The 26,981-nt window shown below is 35.1% G+C and overlaps 1 protein-coding gene across 2 annotated transcripts in view; it reads left to right on the forward strand.

Annotated features, from left to right (window-relative positions):
• The window catches only part of GADL1 (glutamate decarboxylase like 1), a 150,903-nt gene that overhangs the window by 56,892 nt on the left and 67,030 nt on the right, over positions 1–26,981 (forward strand). Inside the window, exons 7-11 of one of the 2 annotated variants that reach the window (XM_072412378.1) lie at positions 7,772–7,851; positions 12,498–12,552; positions 14,941–15,057; positions 17,757–17,821; positions 18,917–18,998. In XM_072412378.1, coding sequence (XP_072268479.1) covers positions 7,772–7,851; positions 12,498–12,552; positions 14,941–15,057; positions 17,757–17,821; positions 18,917–18,998 — 399 coding nt within the window. The remainder of the gene's footprint in view (positions 1–7,771; positions 7,852–12,497; positions 12,553–14,940; positions 15,058–17,756; positions 17,822–18,916; positions 18,999–26,981) is intronic. The other variant, XM_072412379.1, reaches the window with a different exon arrangement.

A 26,981-nucleotide genomic window follows, 5' to 3' on the forward strand; every position in this document is an offset into this window, starting at 1 on the left:
TGATTGGGTGAATTTTGACTTAGCTTCTACTTACATTCTAAGCTAAGGGACATCTCAAGTATATGTAACAAGACACACACTTCTGGGCTCTGCTAATATGGTATGAAATAAAGCATAGTGCAGAATGTATTTGTAAACCGGACGGGTTTTAACTGTGCCCTCTACGACTGTCCCCTCCTATAATATAGTCTACATGTTCCCATTTTGGTGGCCAGCTCAGCCATCATATCTTAAACCTAAACTGATGATTCATGTTAAGAATCGCTAATGCCAGCCATTATCAGAGATTTGTAGCTAGCGATTCAATTCCTCCTTCAGCGACTTGTAGATAAGCCCATAGAGGTGAGATAAGTTTGTAACTAGCGATTTAATTTCTTTGAGTTAGCAATTTGTAAGTAAAGCTGCATACACACGTGCAATTATAGTCGTTGAAAAGGATCTTTCACTATCCTTTCCAATGACTAGGGACTGCGCGATGCATGAACGAGTGCTGTACATATAGCACCATTCTGCTCCATGCAGAGGGGAGGGGGAGAACAACGGAGCAGCACCCCGCTGTGTGCTCTCCCCCTTCCCTTGTGTTAGAATTGTGCTAACGATGGGCACTGTACACAGGCCAGATTCTCGTCCGATATCAGCCCTGAGCCGATTATCAGATGAGAACCATTGGGCGTGTGTATGTAGCTTAAGCCTTGAGGATCTTGGCTACGTCCAAAGAGATGAATTAAGAGCTGTTGTCTTTGGCAGTTCAGTTGTCAACAAAAAACGCTGCTAAAACATAATTTTTCATAATATATGATTAAAATTATTAACAAATACATTGGAAAATATTATAATCAATTTATTGCAAGAAACTAGTTAAAAAGAAAAGGAATGAACAGAATTTATCACTAATGTGATATTTAATATATAAAATTATTCTTTTTGTAAAAGCTAAAAAGCGTAACCTAAGTTGGAATGTATTTGTAACTTTAAAATGTGTTTCTTGGGTTGAAAGCCTTATAGACATTTTTCTTATTAGTAACAAAAATAAAAGTCCAATATATAATGGAATTGATAGAAAATTTAATCCTAAAAGATTTACAACATTCTAAATGTAGTACTTGTATAAGGTTTAAATTGTCGTAAAAGGTCACATGCATTCATAGTTTATAACATTAGGTTAATTTACCGGAAGCATGTGTACTGTTCAATACCCTGATTTAGGTACAAGAAAGATTTAAAAACTATAAGTAGCAGTTATATGTAGCAATCTAGTTTTTACATCCTGTAGTATAATTAGTAGTTTCTAATGTATTTAAAATAAAACGACTTAAACAAATGTAGGGTATAAAAAAAGAATAAAACCTGAAAGAAAAGAAGGAAGACAACATGAAAGAGAGATTTATTATTTAGGTGATAGTCCTAAAATTGCCAGCAAATGTACCACAGCTGCTTTAAATATTTCATGCAGCTAACAGCCTGGACTGTGAAATTCAAAGACACCAACTTTCCAAGTCTGAGAAATGGTTTGTAAAATCATTTGGGAAAAAAAATTACAACAAAAACCTTGGCAAACAATTCCATTGTAATTAACATTTCTTTCTTCTTGTTTGATAAATCTGAAGAGACCAGTTTATTAAAAACCATATTGGTTTATGTTATAAACACAAGGATCTATACACTTTTGGGAAGTACAATTCAGAGATCATTGGGAATTAGTCTCGTTTAAATGTATGTAAATGAGCGGCTGTCTATGAATGATCATAAATATTGAAAGCTATCATTATACCTCGTTTTCACTTTCTCGCTTTTGTGATAAAATACATTGATTCAGAATTCAATACAGAACATCAGTGGAATTCCTGAATGAGTGTCTCAGTAGTCAGTTCACAGCATTTTGAAGATTGTGTGTTTATATAAAAACCGCATTTGATATAAGGCAGTTTAGGGAAAATATAAAACAGGGAAATGTAATTTTCATTTAATGAGTTAAGAGTGCTGCTATATAAAAAGGGAACAGTAGTTTATGCTTAAACCCCTTAGAAGAAGCAGAGTTAAAATAGGATCAAAGGTTATTTGTTGGATTATTAAGACAATGTCATAAAGGGAATAAAAAAAAATCAAAATGAGAGAAATTTAAAACAGAAACAAAAAATTATACAGTGGAGATTGTTCACCAATATTGTCTGTAGGCGCCAGGTAGCAGGGAGATGCATACAGTGCATATTTCTCTCCAGCAAAATAAAATTGACATCATTGGTTCTCACCCCTAATTTCTCACCCTTAATAGGAGCAGGAGCACTAGGACAATTAACACTTCTAAAGTCCACTTTAAAAGGTGACCAAAATAAAAGGTCAGCACAGTGCCACTTGCAAGTAAAAAAAGAAAAAAAAAACAATACAGGTAGTCCCTGGGTTACATATGAGATAGGGACTGTAGGTTTGTTCTTAAGTTGAATTTGTATGTAAGTCAGAACAGGTACATTATTTTAATACATGCAATTAGGACAAATGTTAGTCTCAACATAATATTAGGCAGCATGGTATCAGTTACTGTATACATACCTCACTGTGAGCTATTCACAAACAAAGCAAAAAAAAAAACTTTACAGAGCATAGATATTCACTAGACAAATGAAACAAGCTGTGCTTTGATTTGCAAAAAGAAACAACTGCAGAGTTTGTCTCTGTCATTGAAAAGTTACAAGACGCTGCAGAAGAGATCCATAACAACCTCTGTGCATAGCGAAATATTTCTTCTGCAAGTCATGCAAACAACCCCCTATCAAGCCTCCGTCCTGCACACCAGCTAGCAGGAAAGCCCAGTTCGTATCTAGGAGTCATCCCATATGTTGGATGTCCTTTACACGGGGACTACCTGTATACTAAAATTTCTGTTGGCCCAGTTTTTTATAAGCTGCTATATGCATCCTCCCATTTCTTTTTTTACTTGCATCCACATCTACAGCAGCCATGTGTCATTCCAGCTTCTTGCAGGGGTTGAGAGTGTCTGCTTTAAAACTGTACAGAATACATTCTCCTTTCTTTGATTGATGTATTACCTATCAAATTCAAGCCTTTAGTGTAAGTTTAAATCTGATTTGTTACCGTAAACGTCTTAGCATTGACATATTAGGTTTTTTTGTGTTTAGGAAACAACCTGCACTGGGTGTATTTGGGAAATATTTTCTGAATCCCAATTAGACATAAAAGTTGTTTTCGGATCAGCACCTATGTGGTATTCTCTGTATGCATCGCACCACTTTTTTTTAATTTTGAGCATATTAAACTTTTAACATGCCTATATGTAAGAGTCTGGCTGCTCCAGGCGTCCTGAATTACTGATCACATAACCAAAAGCCTAGACATCCCATCAGAGAAATAAATCCTTATTTTATTGGTTATGTGATATATGAATTTGGGGAAGTATTTCCTGTAAGTTACCTATTTCATTGCCCATGCCAGCTAGACTGTTTGTATAGCCAAATGTTACATCAGAGTATGGGTTTAAATAAAATTAGCTACATAAGCCTGAGAAACGATCTGTTAAAGCTGTATGTAACTTTTTGAGCAAATAACAAGCCAAAAGGCTTTTTTTGGTGGGAGGCTGTTGTTTCAATTTAGCAACTCATACATTTTAAAGGGTAAACCTAAAGAGACCCTATCATCAGGGGGAAGATAGGGGTGCCTCCCAAACCTTTCTAATATGGCATAATGTTCTTCAGTGCTTTCTGAAACTGCCAAAGCTACTTGTTGCCTTATTATGTCCACTACATCCCTTATTGACCAGTAAGGCTGTCCATCATGTGTTTGACTGGAGCTTAACAGCAAGCTCTATCTAAAAGTATCAGCATAACCTAGCATTTGGCTGTGATGAGAGGTTTTTGAAGATTATTGTGGTTATAATATTATTATTATTAATATTAATATTATTAATAAACAGGATTTATATAGCGCCAACATATTATGCAGCGCTGTACATTAAATAGGAATTGCAAATGCCAGACTAATACAGACAGTGATTCAGGAGAAGAGGACCCTGCCCCGAAGAGCTTACAATCTAGTAGGTGGGGGAATTTCACACACAATAGGATGGGAGATATGTATTGCTGGGAAGTAGTGAGGGTTTCAAAAGACAGGAGAAGATGGGTAGCCAAGTTTGAAAAAATGGGTTTTGAGTGCTCTTTTAAATGAGCAAGCCAAATAGGACGAGGAAGACCATTCCAGAGAGTTAGGGCAGCTCTAGAGAAGTCTTGTATCTGTGCGTGTGATGAGGTTATGAGTGAGGAAGACATTAGTAGGTCATTGGAGGAGCGGAGAGAGCGGCTGGGGGAGTATTTTTTACCAGGTCAGAAATTTAAGTGGGACAAGAACTGTGGAGGGATTTGAAGGCAATTTGGTGGTCTCAGGGGACAGGTAGGGGCGGATTTTGGAGATGTTGCGTAGGTGAAAGTGACAGGACCTGGAAATGTTCTGAATATCGGGGGTAAATGAGAGGGCCGAGTCAAAGGTGACACCAAGACAACGTGCCTGAGGGGAGAGCCGAATAACAGTGTTGTTAACAGTTAGATAAAACACATCTGTTTTATCAGTCTGTGTTAGTTTTTTAGAACTGAAAAAAGTGCCCTCCCGATTACCTTGACTCACCTTCATCTAATATATTAATAAAACACGTGACAAAATAGAAAGTATCACTCGTACATACATATGGAGTACAGAACTACAGTAACGGTGCATGAGCCCCCTTGTGATTACACAATGTGCAGGTTTTGTTCATGTAGCTTCAAAACATTGATTTAGCAGGGTTGTAGGTTGGTTTAAAGGGTTCTCTACATCCAGTACGCCAGTTATAATGGCTTAAAAATCCAATAAGATGTGCATATGTATGCTTGTGGAATTTTACAATAAACCTAGGACTGTGAATGCAAATTAATTAAAATAGAGCACACATCCCCAAGGTAACAGTCTATCTCTTTGCATGCATCTCCCTATCAAGGGAATAGGTAAGCAAGATTTCACAGGTTAATTAAACTTCTATTTTCACATTTTTGTACAATTGTAGTGTTTGGATATTTTTACCTAATTACTGTGAATAATTTTGGCTTAATAACCTGTCATTATAATAAGCTAAGTATATATTAGCAACTCACGTGTGGTGTTAATTCATTATTCAACTTAGAAAATAAAAAAGTTTAATTTACATTTATGATATTAAGATTTGTGATATTTACTAATATTAATATCTAGAAGATAAACTCTTCTAGTGCTATTCAAAAAGAAAAGATAAAAAGAATGAATGTCCATGCTTTATATTTATTTCCAGTTTTATTTATTAAGTTTATTATATGTATGTATATAAAAAATTACTAAACTCCAGGTAAACAGGGATTTAGATTACATGCATGGAAACAAATTCTGTACAGCCAGTCCTTCGATCCAGGCAGTTGTACCAAACTGTATAGTCTTATCTTGCACTTTTTTGACCTACTTACAGACTGAGTAATACACCATGGTCTGAAAACTAGCCTATTCTGTGACTGGACAATGAAACAGCAGTAGCACACGGATGAAGTCATCCTTCTGCTCACTACTGTGTAGTGCAATAAAAACCTGACTGGCTTAAAGTGCTGCACCTTCATCTCCTAATACCACTGTTACAGGATTACAAAAGGCTAGTATACCAAAGTAGTGAGACAAATTCAGCTTATGCTAATATTATCCAAAAGTATTTTTTAAATGCATTTGTAACTGTATTAAATTATGCTTTTTTGCACCCGGAATTCAACCTAAAAACTTTATTTAGTACTGTGCTTTTCTTTCCTTTTTTGCTGTTTTTTTATCTGTTGTTAGCTATTGATTTTTTGTTGTTTTTTTGTGTAATTCTTTGGTTTTTGAATTATTTTATGTTATGCTTATTTATGGTATTAAATTATGGTATCGTTTTCTATAAATAATAAAATGTTATATTTAGAACTGTAAACAATGGGCAATAGTCATTTAAAACTCATTATTAACTTTACTATATATTTTATTTATATATACTTATGTGTGCATAATATATTGTATATTATACATATAATATATATAATATATTGTATATAATATTGTAACCTGCATTGGAAAATGCCTATATTGACACTAGTAGGTTCTTAATTTAATATTTTGTAGGAAAGTTAAACATTTCTTGTAATTCTATGAATTAATTTAAAAAGAAAATCCTATTGGTTGATTTATGCTCTTATATTTACCAAGTGCAGCCCATTGCTTTATATTAACATTCACTTTTGGCTTTTTTGGTCATATAAAAATCAGTACATCAGCTTTCATTACTTGGGAGGCATTCTTACGAAATCAGCAATTTATAAAGGGAGGCATCTTCCAATTCCAGAGAGGTGATGCCCTATCTAAAGGACCTCTTTAAAGTAACTTAATTTATAGCCCAAACCTAACACTAAGCCTCTGTGTAACCCCAGCATTTTTAGGAATCTTTCATTTACCTATGGCCAATAAGGAGAAATTCATCTTCAAAGGTCACAATAAAGGCATACAAATCTTAGTTACATAGTTATTCAGGTTGAAAAAAGATGTAAGTCCATCAGGTTCAACCACTAAGGAAATAAACATATTCCAGATATAAAACCCTTTAGCTACAGTTGATCCAGAGGAGGCAAACAAACCCGATTCAATTTGCTCCATCAGGGATAATAAATTACTTCCTGATTCTCTGTGGCAATCGCACTTTTCCTGGATCAAGAGTCTCTGTTATCTTTACTTTAGAGGTTTAATACCCAGTTATATTCTGTGCTTCTAGAAAAGAATCTAGCATTTTCCTAAAGCAATCTATAGAACTTGCTGAAACTACTTCCTGGGGGAGCCGATTCCACAAGTTTCATTTGATACACCTGAAATGTTGTTATCCAATTGAAACTGGCAGTTCAGATATACATTAAAGGATCATTCTACACAAATTAGATATAATTTATATTAGATGACCACTATAACCCACTAGTTTATCCAGAGGAAGGCAAAAAAACCTGGTACAATTTGCTCCCAAAAATTCCTTCCTGATTCTATGAGGCAAAAAGATGTTCCCTGGATCAAATCTCTGTTATTTTAACTTTAACGCTTTATTAACCCAGTTAAATTCTGTGCTTCTAGAAAAGCATCCAGCTTTTCCTTAAAGCAATCTATATATAGTACTTGCTGAAACTAGTTGTTTTCCATTGTACGAGAATATTGGTACCATGTCAGTCCTTTAATGTAAACACAGATCATATGTTTCAAGGCTGCCAGAAACTCAGCAAAATGTATTTCTTTTATTGCTTTAGAATTATAAAAAATAATGTATTGTTCCTTATTTAATCACATTCATTCATTTAACTCACATTTCTGGCACCAGGATCATCTAAAATGAAAACTCTCCTGTGCCAGAGATACCAGAATTTACCTAGATTGTACTGAATTTATAAACACCAATCAGTTGTATCTAAAGAAAATTATTTCTTCCACATTGGGAAATTTATTGTCTTCTGCTATGATTCATTCTTGAAACATTTACATATACATTGCAGATGCTGGTAATATTTCTTGTATATAGGCCAATGTTTGAGCTTGGCTTCTTCAGCTGGGAAGTTATGCATACAGCATGTTGCCAATACTTTACATAAGTATATAACTGCTTTTGCCAAATATGTCAGGATGCATTGCCCACTAGTTTATATGAGTAAGTCTGATATTTCACTGTAATTTTTTTCTTTTGTACATACAGTCATTATTTTGTTTTCAACAGTGTCACTACTCCATGAAGAAGGCAGCTGCTTTCCTTGGTATTGGCACACACAATGTGTATTTTGTTAAGGCTGATCATCAGTAAGTGGATACGCAATTTAAAACTTCATTTTTTAATTATACAAAGTGTTTGCAATTTCACAAAGTGTCATTCACATGCTTTATAAGCATATTCATGACAGTTACTTCCCTTTAAAACGAATTGGAGTTGGAATCTAGTTTGCATTTTCAATTATCAATTTCCCTGGCAGATAGATTTATCAGAAGGAAATGTAGTGTTGGTGATAAAAGTTTTAAGTAGGTCTTAATGATATACAAAATTGAACAAAAATGTGTAAACTAATTAGTGTCCTTATTAAAATTGTTGGAATTAGTCTGCTTCCAGAGTAGACTATAAGTACTTTTTGTGAAATGCACCACTTTGTTGAAAAATAAATCAAGCCTAATATAAGCATATTTAGTCATTGAACTCCAGTTACTTGCAAAGCCTATTTAATTGTATGCCCACCCACACACATATGCACAAATACACACAGTGGGTCATTTTTCTCTGTGTACTTTCAACATGATTCACATGATTAAACAAATCTCTTCTGAGACTTTTTGAGAACAAGTTTGTTTGCATTGCCAACACTTTGCAACAAATCTCTTTTTAGAGATCTAGTCCTGGCTTTTCATATCCAGCAGAAATCCATTATATTTTTGATATATGGAACCCCAACCCATCACGTCTGTTCTTTTATTACACAAATTTGTGGATTTTACCAGTGTATTCTTGCTGCTTTAGATGGAGGTGATCTACCAAAATAAAAGCAAAAAGCATTTAAAGGGACATTCATATATTTCTCCATCAGATTGATGGAAACCAACTTTTTTTTTAGTGTAACTTAATAAATAAAACCTGTGTTCTTCATGAAAAATATGTTTTGTACTTTAATGTTTGTTTAGAATATGTTTTTAAATTACAAGCTTTTAAACTGAGCTTCTATTGTGTCTATTTAACAAATAAATAATGAATTCATCCAGCACCCATGACACTGGCTTTCAAATAAACACTAAATGCATGGTGCACCCGTGACACTGGCTTTTAAAGCATTATGGATTTTTTTCAAGAGAGAACTCATCACTAGTATTTTCTTTTGTGACTGTTTCACTCTCTAATTGAATTTCCATACAGAACATAGAACAGAATTTCCATCTGAGCAGAGCAGGCAAATATTTGGGGAGGAAGAGATTTAGCAGTTCAGCTCTAAAAACATCATATTCTTCTTAGCAAAGATTTTCATTTTAAAATTTGTTTTGTCTGGCCATAAAAATACATTGAAGATAACAGAGGGCTTCAATTGAATTCAGGCTAGTGCACAAAAAAGTTTTCATTAGGAGCATTTGTATTTCTACCCATGATCATACTGGCACATACTGTACAATAATTAGTAGCATGGGGATGGATGAATTTATTGTATCCCATCAATGCAAACTCATTAAACTCTGCCCCATGGTACTGTGGTTAAAATCCAGCACTTGAGTTTAATTTTGTTTTAATATAAAAAGTTGTACTGTTCATTTTATAATTGTAGCAATGTGGGATTGTGATCATACACATATACCGGGAAATAGAAAACTATGCTGCTAAAGTGTGGATTATATTCCCTGAGCTTGTCTTTACAGAATTTAGGAATATTAATGCAATGATGCCAGTTACATGTTTAAAACACAGGATTGTTGGTGATTTAGAATATAGAAGTAGTTAAAACTGAACAGTACATCAAAATGCCCCCTCTGTATCCATAGATTTACTGCACCGTTATTACTTACTTAAAGAGAAATGCATTTAAAAAATAGGTATGTGAAAGAGTTGAACTTACTACATTTTATTATGGGGGCCAAGCCAGCCACCAGGAAATATGCCACACTGAAGTCCTTTTGATGTAGAAAGTGAAGAAAATAAGCTTCTATTTCAAGTGTAAACAAAACAGGAAGACTGCCAGTAAAAAGAACACAATACATTATTACCTACATTACCCACAGCTCTCCCTCCAAACAGGAAATCCATGCAATTTGGCTGCTTACAACACTACTGTACTGTAAACTAGAGGGAATTATGTGTTTTCACACAAATGACATTAGTTGGGACAAAGACAGGTAGGATTTCTATATAAGCAAAATAGAGTTGAAAAAAAATGGTTCTTATTGACTGTCATGCTGAAAGTACATATGCATTAAGACTTAAGATAAACTACAAATGGTGATAACAATGATGTGGGATTATTATTATTATTCGACATTATTGGTTTTACTATAAGGCAGGACTGAAAGTATAAACTCCTGGGTTTAATACTTAGGAATGTGAGCTGCAGGGCCTGTACCACCATTTCTAGGCAAATCTTCAGCCTGCAAACTACACTGCTATAGTTCCATCACCCTTCTCACCCATGATACCTCCTGTGTAACACAAATAGTGTGTTGTGCCCTTAGTGGGCACTGAGTCGTAATGTATCATGGTATAGTGAAATCCTAAGACCACTGTAGGTTACAGTGGGACATTTAGAATTTATTTTTAGGCAAAACCTTTCCTTTGATTTGTTTGGAACAGAAGAGAGAAAGGTTAAACTCTCTGTAAAGTATTTACTCTTGCCTGTGTTGACCCCAGAACAAAAGTTTAGGAAAACCTTTCTCTTGGTTTCAACTGATGGGGGAGGACTTAGCAGTTCTTCTTTAAAGTCCTGGTGCATTTCTGGGACAGGAAGTGAAGGGAAATTTCCCCTAATGTTGCACAGGCAGTAAAAAATAAACTGACAAGGGTGTTATGTACCCGGATGAGGCAAGTTGATTACAAGGCTATCTTTCTCTCCAGTTCCAAGGCATGGGCAACAAGAGACTCTCTGGATACTGTAGACATTCTGGGCAATTCATATTGGGCATGTACAGATTACAGGTTGGCAACTTGGATGAGTTGTAATCAGGGAGGGCAGAAGTAGGAACCAAATGGGCAGCAAAGATAACAAATCAGCAGGCAGAGGTAAAGTCTGGACACAAGGCCAGGTTGGCTGCAAGGACAACAGATATAGCGAAGTCCGACAGCAAGTGCAGATCAGACGTGGAATCACAGGAGCTTACAAGCACCAAGCAAATTCCCTATGCACTGTTGTTCTTTAAACAGATTTATTAGTGCCAATGCCAAGCACACACACATATTCACTATTCAGATATGGCAACAAATCTGGCCTTCCTAACAAGATGGTTTTAACCCTTGCCTACTCTATCCAGAACAAAAAAGGTATGCAGTTTAGTTAAACATACACCATAATACAGTAGAGTTGGGGGTTCTATATTTATAATATGCCTGTGTCAGACTTATTTAAGGGGTTACAATTACCTGGATTAAAGTAAAAAAAAAATTCTAAGCTCACACTCAAAATGGATAAACTGCACACAAGCTTCTAATTGTCCAGTAGTCATCAGTATCCTGCTATTTTGATAATTTGGTCTTGTTTTCAGTCCTCCAAAAACAGGCTAGTTTGCATATAGGTTACTATAAGTACAATATACAGTGGACTGTGAGGAGTTTTGATTGATAAAACATTGTGCACCAGCAGATCTAAACCTTTGATGGGCATACACCGTGATTGAAGGTAAAGATTCATCAAGCTTCCCGCGGGGAGATTAAAAAAAATATTTATTACATAATATTTTTTATGCTGTGCATATATTGCATGGTTTACTGAAACTGTAACAGTAAAACTCCACTTTGCAGCAGTATAGGTAGTGTATCATAAGTATATCTTCCTATGATTTACTGAACAAGATATCTGTTAGACCCCAATGTTATGTTTTAATGAGATGTTTACAATAAATGTGAAATGGATAAATGAAGCTTACATTGACCTGATATGGCTGAATGAGCAGAGGCAAATTAAAATCATATGCCAGAAACATAGATTTTACTAATATGTTCCAAGTAAACCAGCTCTGTAGAAGCACCTAGCCTGGTTTACAGAGATTGTAAAAACAAAAGGGTTTTCCATACATTCATCCACCCATCCATCACACTAAATTAAGGCTTAACAAGTGCAGAAGAGCAAGCTTCAAAGTTATTTTTGTCTTTATCTGTAAATCAAATTCTAATAATAAATGTGACCACAGCTTCTCAAAATATATGACTTATTGATTATCTAGCCTCACTATACTCATCATATGTAGCTCTGATAAATGTGTAAGCGTGTGGATTAGAAAATATTGGTGTCCAATGAGATTTTTGATCAATTATGTATTGTATGTATGCCTTCTGTCTATATTTTTTATTATATTTTTCTTATATTTTTCTGCTCTTGAGCATGATTACCTACTGTAATATGTCGAAGGGGAAATTATTTTTTTCTTGATTTGTAACGCTTTTTTGAAGGCATTTTGAGTCTGTGTATAATGCCTTTGATATTTTCCTATTTCCTTTGGGAGATTTTTTTTTTACTCTGCTTTTATGGTAAAAATGTTCTTTCTCTTTGCAATATCTTTCTGTTTAGACCTGGGTCACTTTAAAGTTTATTTGTGATTATTTTTATTACAGTTACTTTTTTTCATATTTTTATATTTTCTTATTTAATTGAATTTCCATAGCAAAATAAGGGTTGATATATATATATATATATATATATATATATATATATATATAAATATATTCATATCAATGTTTATTATATCTTTAAAGTGTCTTTCTTTTTGCTATTTAGGGGAAAGATGATTCCAGAAGAACTTGAGAAGCAGATACAAAGAGCAAAAGAAGAGGTGCATGTTTACTTTAAATACATTTTTAAAATTATATTTTTGTGTGTCCTTCCCTTGCATTTATTAACTTAGTGCAGTGTTTCTCAACTAAGGTTCCGTGCAACACTATGGTTCCCCAGAGATTTCAAGGGGTTCTTTGAGCAATTTGTGACTTACAGGTTCTATTCTTGACTCTCGCCCAGTGACTCAGAAAGTAATAAAGTCAGTGGATCATCATTAATCATTTGATGGGCTCTTAAAAGAGGCACTGATCCACACTTATAATTTGTAGCAAAGTGCCAGTGTTTTTGTAACCCATGAACCCTCCCAATTCCAAACTCCTCCCCCAAAAACTTATTTTATATCCAACACACTCTTGCCACCCAAGCACTTTTCCACCACAAGTTATCCAGACCTTTCAGATTCATGCTAGGAAATGTATTAAATTATAAAGAAAGTGCATGAATACATCAAAATAATGTATTTATAAAAATAAATTACTTAAAAATGCCGAAAGTTATAGGGTCATATTTATTAAAGTTCCGGAAGAGGATAAAGACCGGAGAGGATACACTTTATTGGTGAAGCTGGGTGATCCAATAATGTATGAATGTATGAATAGATCTGTCAAGCTTTAGAGTGCCTATTATAAATTATTTAAAACAAAGCTTTAGGCAAGCTACTTAAAACATTGCTTGAATGTAAACATGTGAAACGTTTTACCCATCAAAGAATTTGTAATTCTGTTCAGCGATTGGTTACCTACACTCACCTTAAATAGACAGCCTAGTCTTACTTTTCACTTCTCAATTTTCTTTACTGAACTAAAAGCAATACAGCTTAGTCATTGAGCCGCCACAGCCTAAGACTGGATGGTAGAGGAGTAGCAGTACATTGATGGTTATCCATTTGTTTACTTCCCCTGTCTGTAAGGTCTTTGAGTTAAAGTAACAGCTTAATTTTCATTCTGTCTTCTCTACCAGCTTGTGTCCAGCTGTATGTACAGAGCAATACAGGAATTACAAACAAGACAGATTGTAATACTAGTTACATATATTAAGGCTTTAGAATTTAATGTATTTTCATACTCTCAACATTCAGCAAACCAGTGAATCAAACCTTCACTTACCTCCGTAGATGCATATATTGAGTAGAAGTTAACCAAGAAGCTCAAAGACCAGAGCATATGCACTGATATAGTACTAGTTGGATTGTCAGCAGATTTAGTCCATCCTGTTTCCCCATCTCAGAGTACCTTCTTTGCTTATTTAGGTATAAATAAATGTATATTACACTAATATCAGCAAATAGTTATGTTAAAAGATACCTCTACTAAAAAAATATGAAGATCTAGAAGAAATGTACACATCATGAGTTTCCAATTTTACTCTGACATTCATGAACAAAAGATTCATGAACACAAACAGCATAAACAGATCCTAAAATATTCTTAAATATATTCTAAAAATATTGTTTATAAAAAGTGTTTGGCTGGGCATAAAGTTTATTGGTTAGCTATGGTAGGCCTTGTATTTGTCTTAGTACAGGTATTCGTTCGCTAGATCAGGGGTGTCAAACTCAAATACACAGAGGGACAAAATTAAACACTTAGACAAAGTCGCGGGCCAACCTTCAAATTTATAAAAAGAAAAATTGAGAAAATTTTTCCTTCTCATTAGATATAAACCCTTTTCAAATGGAAACAAAGAAGTTTAGCTTTACATACAATCGGGAACAAGCTTATAATAGAGAAAGTCTTAATTTTTTTATTTTAAGAAAACATCTTATGCCTCTTTCTCTATTTGTAGCCTTCTGAGTTAAGTTTCAATGGTAACCTTTTTGCACAGGCTAACAATAATAATACCAATATTCTTCTATGAAAATCCAACCATTTAAGTCCATGCCTTGGAGTGGCAAAGAAAAGTACAGCTGAGGAGCAGTGCTGGAAATGCCAGACGCGGCCAATGTGGAGCTAAATCCTATTAGTGGCCCCCCGCTGAAACTCCCTCTTCAATGGAATAGCGCCGCTACTAAAATACCTGGCATTATTTGTGTCTATAAAACAGTCCAATGCAGGGCCACACATAGGCAAAGAGGGCAGTGGTCCTTGAACGCAAGTGATTCCAGAAATTGTAGTAGCGGTGCTATTTCAATGCAGCTGCGGGTCAGCTGCAGTTCATATTTGGGATTCCTTTGGGGGCAAAAAAAAGATGTTGGGGGCCAGGGTTTGACACCCCAGGTCTAGATAGAAAGCGAAATATATTTGTATTCTTTTTAAACATTAGTTGAAAGACGTAATGCTATGCAGGTTTTAAGGGGATTTATACTTTTGACTTTGATTGCAGATGGCAAAGTCTAAAACAAAAAAAAAACTAAATTTGTATTTTGATTTCTGCCCATTTTTTACAGGGAGCTGTGCCATTCCTTGTCATTGCCACGTCTGGTACTACTGTGTTAGGTGCATTCGATCCTCTGGATGATATAGCAGACATCTGTGAGAGACATAAACTTTGGTTCCATGTTGATGTAAGTTACCAGATGATGCACTATTCTGATGAAACAAAAAACAAATCCAATTCTTATTATAAATGTTTATATTTCTAAACATATACACTTTTAGACAAGAGTGAACTCATACTCCATCATTGATATTTCCAGATACATTAAAATTTCCAGATTTTGTGTTTTATTGTTGACAGTTTTCAAGCTTAAAATCTACAGGCATAAATATATTTTTATAAAATATGTGTAGTGTTATCTCTTTTTGCATTACTGAATATCATCACATGGTGTGCTTTAAAATGTTAGTAAAATTCCCTGCTTTTTATAACTTCTAGATCTCTAAGTGCAGTTCATTTTAGCTCATTTTGGTTTATCAGAAAGACCTCGAGCTTTACAAACATATTTAATGTTAAGATGTAGACATGAAAAATATATATTTTACAGCTTACATTACCTAATCTTTTTTTTGCTTTTATTTGCTTTTAAAGCAAAGAGAAAACATATATTTATAAACTTTAAATTCTGTGTTAATGCATCTATTTGGAAATTGACTGAATTGGTTTGATTTACTAAATGAGTGGAAGAAACTCAACTTGCAAAGTCAATGCTCACTAAGTAAGTTTAATTTGCAATCATTTTAAATATGAAGTGATGGGTAAACAATAATTCAGCCTTTTTCTTCTTTCCCTTACACAGGATTAGATATTAAAAACAAACACAACTTTTTTTCTCTAATCAATCTACTGTAGTGATTCAGAATAACTCAAGTGACAGCAGCTTATTGAGTGACCCAGCAGTTTTTAGCATTTAGATTTTGAATTCTTCCTGGTTTTGTTTATGTGATTCTGCTATTACAATGAGTTCTACATTTTAATTTAGTTTTGACTATTATAATCATTGGTCTAGATTTGCAATGACCAGAAATGGGGAAAACTGAGAGTAGGAGTCTCTGATAAATATAGAAAACAAGTGGGTGATAGTGGTCATCTTATATAAATTATATCTAATTTGTGTAGAATGATCCTTTAATGTCCATGTGAACTGCCAGTTTAAATTGGATATTAACATTTCAGGTGAATCAAATGAAAATTGTGGAATAGGCTCCCTCAGGAAGTAGTTTCAGCAAGTTCTTTCGATTGCTTTAGGAAAATTAAAATTAAATTTTAGTAAAGATACCAGGGACTCTTGAACCAGGAAACATCTGATTGCCACAGGGAATCAGGCAGTATTTTTTTTTATCCCTGATGGAGCAAATTGAATCAGGGGTTTGTTTGTCTTCCTCTGGATCCACTGTATCTATAGGGTTTTTATCTGGAATATGTTTATTTCCCTAGTGGTTGAACTTGATGAACTTATGTCTTTTTTCAACCTAACTATGTAACTATGTATTCAAAGTCTTACATTTTGTAGAAAAGTATATCCTATACCAGCATGTTTAAGAGTACAATCAAGGGAGTAATGTCTACGCCAACTTCCTGACACCAAGGATTGCATTATGTGACTAGAACAGGGTGGTTCTACAACTTTTACACCTTCATCCTTTTCTTGAACATTTATAATCTGCTTTGTCACATTCTATTCACATTCCTTTTACAATTGAAGTTTCACAATTTTTACTGCTTAAAATATTCCTGATTCCCCAAAATCGGAATTTCATTAAAAATTGTTGCCTCTGTTGCTCACAAACACTCAACACTCCTTGATATATTAAAAGGCATTTCATGTTACCTAATTTCTAATCTATTAAAGTTTCACAAATGACAATAGATATGTTAAAAAAAATAATTATTCTGTAGCATATCTTTTAAATGCATGCACATTTTCTCATGTTTTATTTTTGTAAACACACTGCATGTACAGGAAAATAACTGCTGATGTGCCAGCAATATATACCGTGTGTCTATATGACACCTCTGAGGGCAGAGCTCTGACAGTAGAAGCAAGTGGTTTCAGCCCTGAATACTTCATTTTTGATGGGTTACAAACAACAAAACTCCCACCTTATCTCCTCCCTTCTTCTTACTTAACTCCTCCTCCTATTTAACTATCCAAAAATGAGCAAGTAAGATAAGTAAATGATTAGGGTTAATATACACTAGGGGTGTATTTCTAAAACATTTGTCTGTTAAAGATTAGGATACTTTTATGTTCACATGTATGGAGAAGATATACAAGGGGGTGCTGAGAAGTTCCTGGCCTTGCCCCCTTACAGATGAAATAGAAAAATGAGTGTGGGGGCATATGACAGCCTAATATCTTAGTATGTAACCGTGCAAATATCAGGTATTTGCGATTCTTAAAACTGTTTTTTCTTTTGGTGAGAAGCTGTGATGGCAGAGGCACAAGCAAGTTTCATGCCATTGGAGTTACGGGCCGTCATGAAGTTTTTGTTTCTCCAGGGAAAGTCAGCAAAGGACATTTACACTGAGATGTCACAAACACTGGGGGAGAATTGTCCTTTCTTTCCCAGGAGAAACAAAAACTGCATTGTTGAACTTCTCGGCACCCCCTTGCAACAATTACTAATAAGCATTAGTATGCATTCAAGAAAGCACTATATATGGATACTAATGAATCCAAATGAAAAAAAATTGGAATTATTGGGCAATGAATTTATAAATACACTCCCAGATTTTACACAATATTACCAACCATTGATAATTTTATGTGTAGCTTATATATCTTTACAATGTATGTAATATTGATTTTGGTTATATTCATAGGCTTCCTGGGGAGGATCAGCTTTAATGTCAAGAAAATATAGAAAACTCTTGTCTGGCATTGATCGGTAAGTGCAATTAGTTCACCTAATATGTACTGAAAAATCTTTGTTGTATCAGTGGCATAAGCATAGGAACAAGGCTAATTTTAGGACAAGGTGTATGTAATGTGCATCAATGTTTTAAAAGCTCTACTGTAACCGCTCCACAAAAACTTACACACATATTTTTTTGTATTATGCTGTTACGTATGTAATCAAAAGACCTTATTTATATTTATACTGATGACATAGGGAGGAAGGGGATTTACATTCTCAATAATCTCACCTTTTTTACTTTCCTGTTCAGCTCTTCTGCACTGAAAATGCTTGGGGCCCATTCATACCAGCACCCAACCCTATGGAGGCCCAATGAAAAAAAGCGCAATTGGTCCTAGGCCCTATGGTTGTCCTATGGCATAACTGTACTTGGCCCTCAGCTTTCATTCATTGAATTTAAGTTCTTATCTGAGTGATCCCTCCAGGGGAGACAGAGGAAGCCATTAAAATGTCTTCCCTATTGCCCCTAAAACAGAAATAAAAACCTTTTAACTATACATATACTTTTTAGTTGCCCCAATAAATATGCTGGATCTATCCTGGAACAATAACACCCCCCCCCCCCTTTTTGTGCTAATCTTGCCTTCTTTTAAAGCAACTATAACTGGTAATGTGATCCCATTGGCTGGTAGTTGTCAGGGACATTTTCCCATGAACACTCCCTACAACAAGCTAACAAAGTTTGCTTGAATATCCTGTTTATTTAGTTCTGAATACTTGCATCAGTTTGGCAATTGATCTGAATTCCAAATACACCATCTGCCAGTCCTTCAATATATAACAACCAGTCATTGTTTTATAGTGTATCTTTATTTTTGTGGTTTTTAAGGATCTTTGAAAAGTTAGAGGGGGCTGTTGTAAAGCACTTTCAATGCTTGTTAATATAAGTAGAAGTTTAATTTCCACAGTGTGGGCACATGAACAATTTTAAGGGTCAATTTCTGTGTATGTAGTAAATCAATACAGCCAGGAATGGTGGCTGGGTCATGCAATGCCCATGGTCACACCATCTGGGAATGCAAGCTTTGTAATTTGATTCACAGTTAACATTTTATTTCCACTTAGGGCTGATTCAGTTGCATGGAATCCTCATAAAATGTTAATGGCTGGCATCCAGTGCTGCGCTTTCCTGGTGAAAGACAACTCGGTGAGCAGAGCAATATAGTTTAATTTATTTTGAGCATTGAAAATACTATTAGAGCTTTTATTGATATGGTTTTCAAAAACTCATGCCTACTTGGTTTTAAACAATCCACTTATAACATGACATCTTGATAAATAATAGAATGCAGAATTCAATTAATTAAAAAATTAATGTTCAGATTTTTTTCTGAAGTAGAGTGTGACTGGTACTCTTTCATGCCACCTAAAGCTAGAGTATCAAAACTGTGTTTTCACATGGCCTGGAACAGTTTTCAGTTGCTTATTGCCCGCAAACAGTTATCAACTAAAATTAGTTTGTAATACATATATATATCTACCGTATTTTTCGGACCATAAGACGCACTGGACCATAAGACGCACCAGTTTTCTAGAGAAGGGAAATGAAGAAAAAAAAGATTCTGAAACAAATAGTGTCCTAAAATATTTTATGTGCATTAAAAACCAACATCACAGTCATAAACACATGTAATAAACCCTGTAAAGTAAACAGCAGCATTTAGAACCATTATTAACAAAGTCAGCAAAAGACAAAATTACTGTAAAACACAATAACGAGAGACTTCAGTAATAAAATAGAATAAAGTTGAAGATTTCCGGTAAAGGTTCTGCTCGTTTTATGAGAACCCCAAGAACTCCTCATTGCTAGAGTCAGAATCTAGAAAGCTCAGTTCCTCACAGTGCAGTGACATCATCACGTGTCCCACGCCGCTCACTGATTGGATGACGAGGGACAGCTTTGGGTCCCAGGAAATCTTTGGAGCTTCTTCTGTGAACTCCGTAGGACGCCATCAAGGTGGACCAAACAGCAAGCCTCGTCCATGTCGGGGCATCCGGTACTGGACCAGGACCCCTTTGGATCATGGAATCTGTAAGTATTAGGGCGCTTTCATTGCCCAAACCCCCTCTCTGCTTACCTACCTATAAACGACAGGTAAACAAACAGGGGTTAATGCCCCTTTAATTCTGCTTTTATAACAAAAGACATTAACCTCCTGGGCGTTACACTGAGGTCTGGATTTCTGTACCAAAAGCATTACACTGTTTTTCATGAAATTTTTTTTTTTTACATTTTAGACCTGTAAGTTACAGAAATATGTCCGAACAAGGATCTAGTAGATATCATGAATATAAAAAATGTTTGAAACACACAATCATGTAAAAAAAAAAATGTACTTTTAATAAAATCCTATCCTATTTTTTTTTTTGCATAGAAATTTTTGTTTGTATTGTGGGTTTGTAATTCTTAGGATTAACTCCCGGGTATGATAATTATATTTATTTATTATATTAAAATCATAAATTATAATATAATACATAAATATAAATAATAATTTAAAACAATAATGAAATAATAGACAACAATGTAATCTAAAAATAAAATTAAAAATGTGCGGTACTTTTATTTTTATGTTGTGTGGTGTTTTTGTACTGTAAAAACCATTTAGAAGCAGATTACATTGTAATATGCCTTTAAATTTTCCTCACATCACTGGAAGAGGACTCATCCTCCGAGTGATGTGAGGGGGGGATTTCCCTGCCTCACACAGAGACACAGGCACAGGCTGGAAGCTGCTCGTATCTCCGGAGAGATGCACAGTACAATGTAGGATTTCTGCATTGTGCTATACATCTCACTACAGATACCAGCAAGCGGAGCTGCGGACACTGGGTGAGTATTTCCTTTCAGTTGTAATCCGATTGTCATACAATGTATGACAATCGGATTGCAATATAACATTTGTTTACATTGTGTTTGTGTTGTGTACCGTATATGTGATTTTACTATGTGTGCTGTGAGTGATTCAGGGAACACTCTCAGCATGATTGGCTGACAAAGTCATGTTGGGAGAATGCTCCCAGCATGACTTTGTCAGCCAATCATGCTGAGAGTGGGAGGACGCCGGGAGCAAGATACAGGAGACACAGTCACTCCGGCCGCGCTGAACAGGAGACAGGAGAAAAGGCAGAGGGGGGGCTATACAGGGGGGACGGGACAGCAGCTGGGAAGGATACATTTTGATACATTTGGACCATAAGACGCAGTGACTTTTTCCCCCCACTTCTGGGGGGAAAAAAGTTTGTCTTATGGTCCGAAAAATACGGTAATTATATCTGCATCTCATATACTGATCTCAGAAAAATCTAGTATTGTCAAATTTGCACACATTGGGCATGCTACAGATTTGAACAGTGTTTAATGCTCAAAGTCCTGCTTGGTGCATCCGAAATTTGGATTTTAGCAAAATGCATGGTGCACAGGGTCTATTTATAAGGCAGAGATACTCTGGCAGAGAATCGATCACTATCTTTGAAAACACATGGACCTGAAAGATTTTCCACCAGAGAATTTTTGTTGAATGTCAGGTTTTCTGCTTTATAAGTAGAGTTTAAATACAGCGAGCCTACAACAAGCCACATTCAAAACACACAGGGCTTATACTCATGTAAAATACACATTTGTAAGATATAATAGGATTGATTCATTCAAGAAACATTAGAGTAAAAGTAGTTGTTCATTTGTCATCATTATGTTGTTTTTATTGAAGTCATCTACTGCTAATTGGATGTAATTAGGTATCCAAATTTAAAACAGTTTCACCTTATTCACTAAGCTAAGTAAACATTACCTTTGTACAATGATCTACCTCTTTAACAAATAAACCTTAATAATACTTTAAATTTCACCCTAAATATCTCCAACATTGTTCTGTACATAAACCTGCGGACTCAAGTTTGTTTTTTATGCTTTTCACCAATTACAATAAAGAAAAAGGTTGAAGCAATTCATTTTCCTACTATCTTTCATGATATTGTTTCACTCTTTAATTGTTTGATGCCTCATGATATTTACGTGGTGTCCGTCTGTGTATTCTTACATAATAAGCTCATGTTTTACATTTTATTTTCTAGTACAGCCCACTGAAAGCTTGCTAATTTCCTTTTGTTACCATTTGCTTCTGTCAATCAGATCCCCTAAAATCAATTGGCATTCCCAGTATTTAAGGGTCAGAGTTGTTTTCAATAATGAGAGCACATTTATTTTACTCAAATGCCTAAAACATTTGTATTAATCAGTGTAGTGAATAAGACAAAGTGTCCATGAAAGCCATCTAGCTCATTAGATGCACTTATTTACAGGGATGCTCAAAATTCTGAACTCTCTGCAGAAGTGTTAGACTGATTGCTGCACTTAACTGTTTGCTCCCTCTGTAATTTACATGATGGCGGCATTTGGCTATTCTAGGAACCGTGCTGTGTACTGCACTCTGCTTTTTCCTACGCTTTTTAATTTTTTTTAGTTTGAAGATGTATTTGCACTTAAGTAAACCCAAACCAAGCATGCTGAATGGCTATTAGGTCATTTTTAGTAATGTAATGCAAAAAAAAAAACTCCAACAGCAAACATTTGTCTAACTGAAAATCCTGCCAATGTAGTCATCATTTTTTACTTCCTTTATGGTAACAAAATTGGGTAGTCTTAGATAGATGTGTACCATAAATATACAAATTAAAACAATTTTTTTGTCTTCTGAAATGCCATTAGAAAAAGAATCTCAGTTTATATTGAGGTCATACCAGTAGATGGGGCTGTGTTCATGTAAAATGTGTAACAATCTCTTGCCATCGAAGACAAGAAGACATAAGTTTGTTACACAATTTACATGAGGACACAGCACCATCTATTTAGGAGCAAGAGACCCATCATACCCAACTTACATACATAATTACATAGTTAGTCAGGTTGATAAAAGACATAAGTCAATCAATTTTAACCAATAGGGAAAATAACATATCCCAGATAAAAACCAAGATAGTTGATGCAGAGAAAGGCAAAAAAACCCTGATACAATTTGTTCCAACATGTAAAAAAAATACTTCCTAATTCCATGAGACAATTGGATGTCCCCTGGATCAAAAGTCTCTGTTATATCTACTTTAAATCCCTAATACCCACTTATTTTCTGTGCTTCTAGAAAAGCATCCAGCTTTTTCTAAAGTAATCTTTAGTAGTTGCTGAAACTACTCCCTGAGGAAGCCGATTCAACATTTTCACAGACCTTACAGTGAAGAATCCCTTCCATATCTGGAGCCTAAACTTCTTTTCCTTCAGATACAAAGGGCCTGATTTATTAAAGATTTCCAAGGCTGGAGAGAATACACTTTCATCAGTGAAGCTGGGTAATCTAGCAAACTTGGAATGGATTCATTCAATGTCATTTACTATTTATTAGCAAATGCTTTGAATCCTGGATCAGATCCATCCCAGGTATGTTGGATCACCCAGCTTCACTGGTGAAAGTGTATTCTCTCCAGCCTTGGAGAGCTTTAATAAATCAGGGCCAAAGAGTGCCCTCTTGTTCTTTGTAATGATCTCAAAGTGAATAATTGGGAAGGAAGTTCTTTATATGGACCGTTTTTTATATATTTATACAGGGTGATCATATCCCCCTTAAACGTCTCTTCTTAAGGGAGAATAGATTTAGTTTGGCTAATCTCTCCTCATAGCTGAGCTCCTCCATTCCTTTTATTACTTTACTTCTCCTTCTCTGCACTCTTGGGAACATACAGATTAAGCCCATTAGGTTTTAATTTTTTCCCCTTTTAAACAAATGTTTTAAAAAAAAAAAAAAAAAACACCATGGACATTTTTCTCAATATTTATTTTATCTGCATTTTTGTTGATTATTGTTTTGAATGTTAGCAGTGATGGTTTATTCTTCAGTGAAAGCATTCCGGTATATTTACAAAAAGTAATATGTTTTAGCTTTTAGGTTTTCTTTTGCTTTTGAGGCGTAAACAACATAATAGTATACTATTGTAAGCACTCCTAGGAGTGCTCACTTGCTTCTTCTTAACTCTTGTAGCTGTCACTTTTGCTGTACAGTTTGGTATTCATGTACATGAGGTAAAATATGAATTAAGACATTTGACATGAAAATAAATTAATTTATACAGTGAATGCTATCTTTATAGTAACCACATACATTTATCAGAACTTAACATTTTTTGCTATAGTGGTCTTTTAGTTAATCAGCAAAAGCAGTCATTAGGTTATATGTTTCACTTATAGCCTTTATTTTCAATAGTCTTCTTTCATTGAAACAAATATGTCAACTCTTGCTGCAAAATTTTCCTTTTATGCATTTGCCAAAATGATTAATACTAAAACTAGTAAAGAATTGGGACACAAAACACGAATGGGTTGCAGGCAGATGATTTTCTGACCTGAACCAAATTCCAGGAGCCAGGTGGGGTATCGACAATACAGGCTTGAGTTTATCCTGAAGTGCAGAGTTTGAGACGTGCATGGTCTTCACTACAAACCTCTTCACAGGGTTACAGACCACAGTGGGTTACAGTTTCAGGTCATGGCTCTTCAGTCAGCTGTCCAGGCCAGTAGCATACAGGTACAGTTCATGCACAGGAAGAAAGTATGTAAGTCAAGATATTTTTAACTTTTTTTGCTGATTTTTTTTTTTATATAATGTCCACATTCTGTTTTCTAATTCATAACTAATTCCAGGTTACTTAGAAAAGCCATACTTACTAAACCTGTATATAAAATGTCAAGATTGAGGTTTCTACTGACAGCACCCAGGTGCCAGTATTTATTAGTACAGATCAGTTGGTCTTTAGCACGAATTATTTGGTGCAGGAGAAGTAGGTATGTGAATAATATATATCATGTATTAACATGAATGTACCTGTTATGGTTACAATAATGGTCAAGGTAATTAGGGGCTTAGGGTAAGTCATCTCTCTCTGTGCAAACGAAGGGGTCATCACTTTATTAACACTACAAAGACAGTCAGCCAGAAAATGTTTATTAAAATTAAGCATAGATGAATCTAGTGTAGGATATACCAATTTACCTCCTCTAACGTTTAAGGTTCTGTATACTCCTATGGATGTGCAATAGCAAATGAATAAAGAATAGGAGAACGTAGGGTATTTTAAATGCAGCAGTGTATTTAAAAAGTAGACAAAACTTATACAGTGTTACATCACACATTTAGTACATATACTTCATGTTCCTACAATCCCCTGAGCAATATGCAGTGGGGGATGTGGAGAGCTAGACATTGACTCCTATTAAAGCAGAAATAAGCGCATGGGGGGTGAAAAATGGATTTCGTGTTCTGACACGTTTCGCCTATATTGGCTTCTTCAGAGGACTTTTAGACATCAAAATATGATGTTAAGAGTGGATTAAAGAAGATTCAAGGAGTCACAGACACAAATGATTGACAGGGCACATCAATTCAAGTGCTGGTGGCTTTTAATGAAACAGAGCTGGTATCTGAAATTTCCTATGAACCAAGGAGCCTGGTGGTGGTGCTGGTGGTTAGCATACAGCCAAAAATAAGCATAGGACATTTATGAACAATTTACTCATTGACAGCTAAAGCAAGTATTCCTAGTTAGTAGAAATTCATAGGTTCCAGAATTGTAGTTACCTTAAAGCAGAACTAAACTAAAAATAATAAAATTACACTTATCTTTAATCCAGCAAGTCCCTTGATGGCGCTGGACCTTCCACCGATCCGATCCTGTGTTGCCTTAGAATTCCTCCTTGTCCCGGCATGGAGGAAGCGCTGGGTGCCGCCATCTTCAATCTTCTTTTCCCTCTTTTTCTTGCTACGTCTCCAGATAGACCAGATCTCGATCCAGAACGGGAGGCCCACTGTGAAGGCGAAAAAAAAGAGAGCTGATCTCAATGCCCATACAAGAGATCACCATCTCTTTCCACTTAGTGGGAAAAATTCCCCTTCTTCACATGCCCGAGATCGCCCATGTGCAAAAAGAGCACCCAAAGCCTCCTGGGATGCGTGACGTAGGTGCCCCAGGATGTTCTGCGTTTTCATTTAGTCTTGAGCTGAAAGGGACAGTGCCCTTAAAAAAAAGGGTGTTGCACTTAAAAAAATAAATAACATTTCCCTTTACATATAAGGATTATCTACCCTTTTATATAAAGTGAAAATGTTGAGTTTAGGTCCGCTTTATTTATAGGTAAAAACTAGCAGAATTTTGCAACTAGCAAACTTCAATCAAACCTAGCAATAGTGCAGACATCCCAGTGAACTTCCCTCTTACCTTCCCGGGTATGTTACACTAAACTCTAGCTATTTCCAAAATGAAGGCAGATTATAATTCTGCACCTTACCAAAAGGAGAAACCAACATTTTTCTTTGTTTTGTAATTTCAAATTTTGCCACCCCAAATACTTCAAAGCATCTGTCAGTATATTACTGGTAGGTGTGGAAGGTTTGTACTGATATCCATCAACTTTTTTTTTTCAAGTCCCAACACAACCCCAATTTTATTTTCACTTTAACACCAACTCTACATTTTCACTATTTTAAAATAATAATAATTTAACAAAACTCAAAATCTGTGACCTTGTTTCAGCATCTTATTATGAATGTGGTTTCTGATTTATAAGAATGGTTTGTACAAAACCATTATCAATGTTTTGTTTTTCCTTTTTTCATTACCGTGTGCTATTTACTGTCACTAAAAGCATTACTGCACATAGATATCTTGTACTTCAAAAAAATCAATTTACAAATGTATTGAAATACCACTACCAGGTGGTGATAACTGCTTTTTTTTATGTTGATGACTGTAGGAAAATTAGCTTTTTAAGCTATTGTTGATAAGGTCATGAAGTTTTGTGAGATGCAATGCCAATTTATGAGAAAAGAAGGGTTCAATAGTTTACTGACTAGCTTATAAAAAAGTCACAAGATACTGTGCTACTTTAAAAATATAGTCGCTATCAGATATACCCTGTAGACACCTAGAAACACCTGCACATGCCTGAAGCAGCTAACATTGTCCAAGCAGTGCCGAAATAAAAAAGCTATTCTGAATTGACCAAGCTCCAGCACTTATGGATAATGTTTGACCTCTTTTGACATCTTTTTTCCTCCACCCCCTTCACATTGTTTTTGGTCCATCAATA

The sequence above is a fragment of the Pyxicephalus adspersus genome, chromosome 5 (genome assembly GCF_032062135.1).
Source record: "Pyxicephalus adspersus chromosome 5, UCB_Pads_2.0, whole genome shotgun sequence".
Taxonomy (NCBI): domain Eukaryota; kingdom Metazoa; phylum Chordata; class Amphibia; order Anura; family Pyxicephalidae; genus Pyxicephalus; species Pyxicephalus adspersus.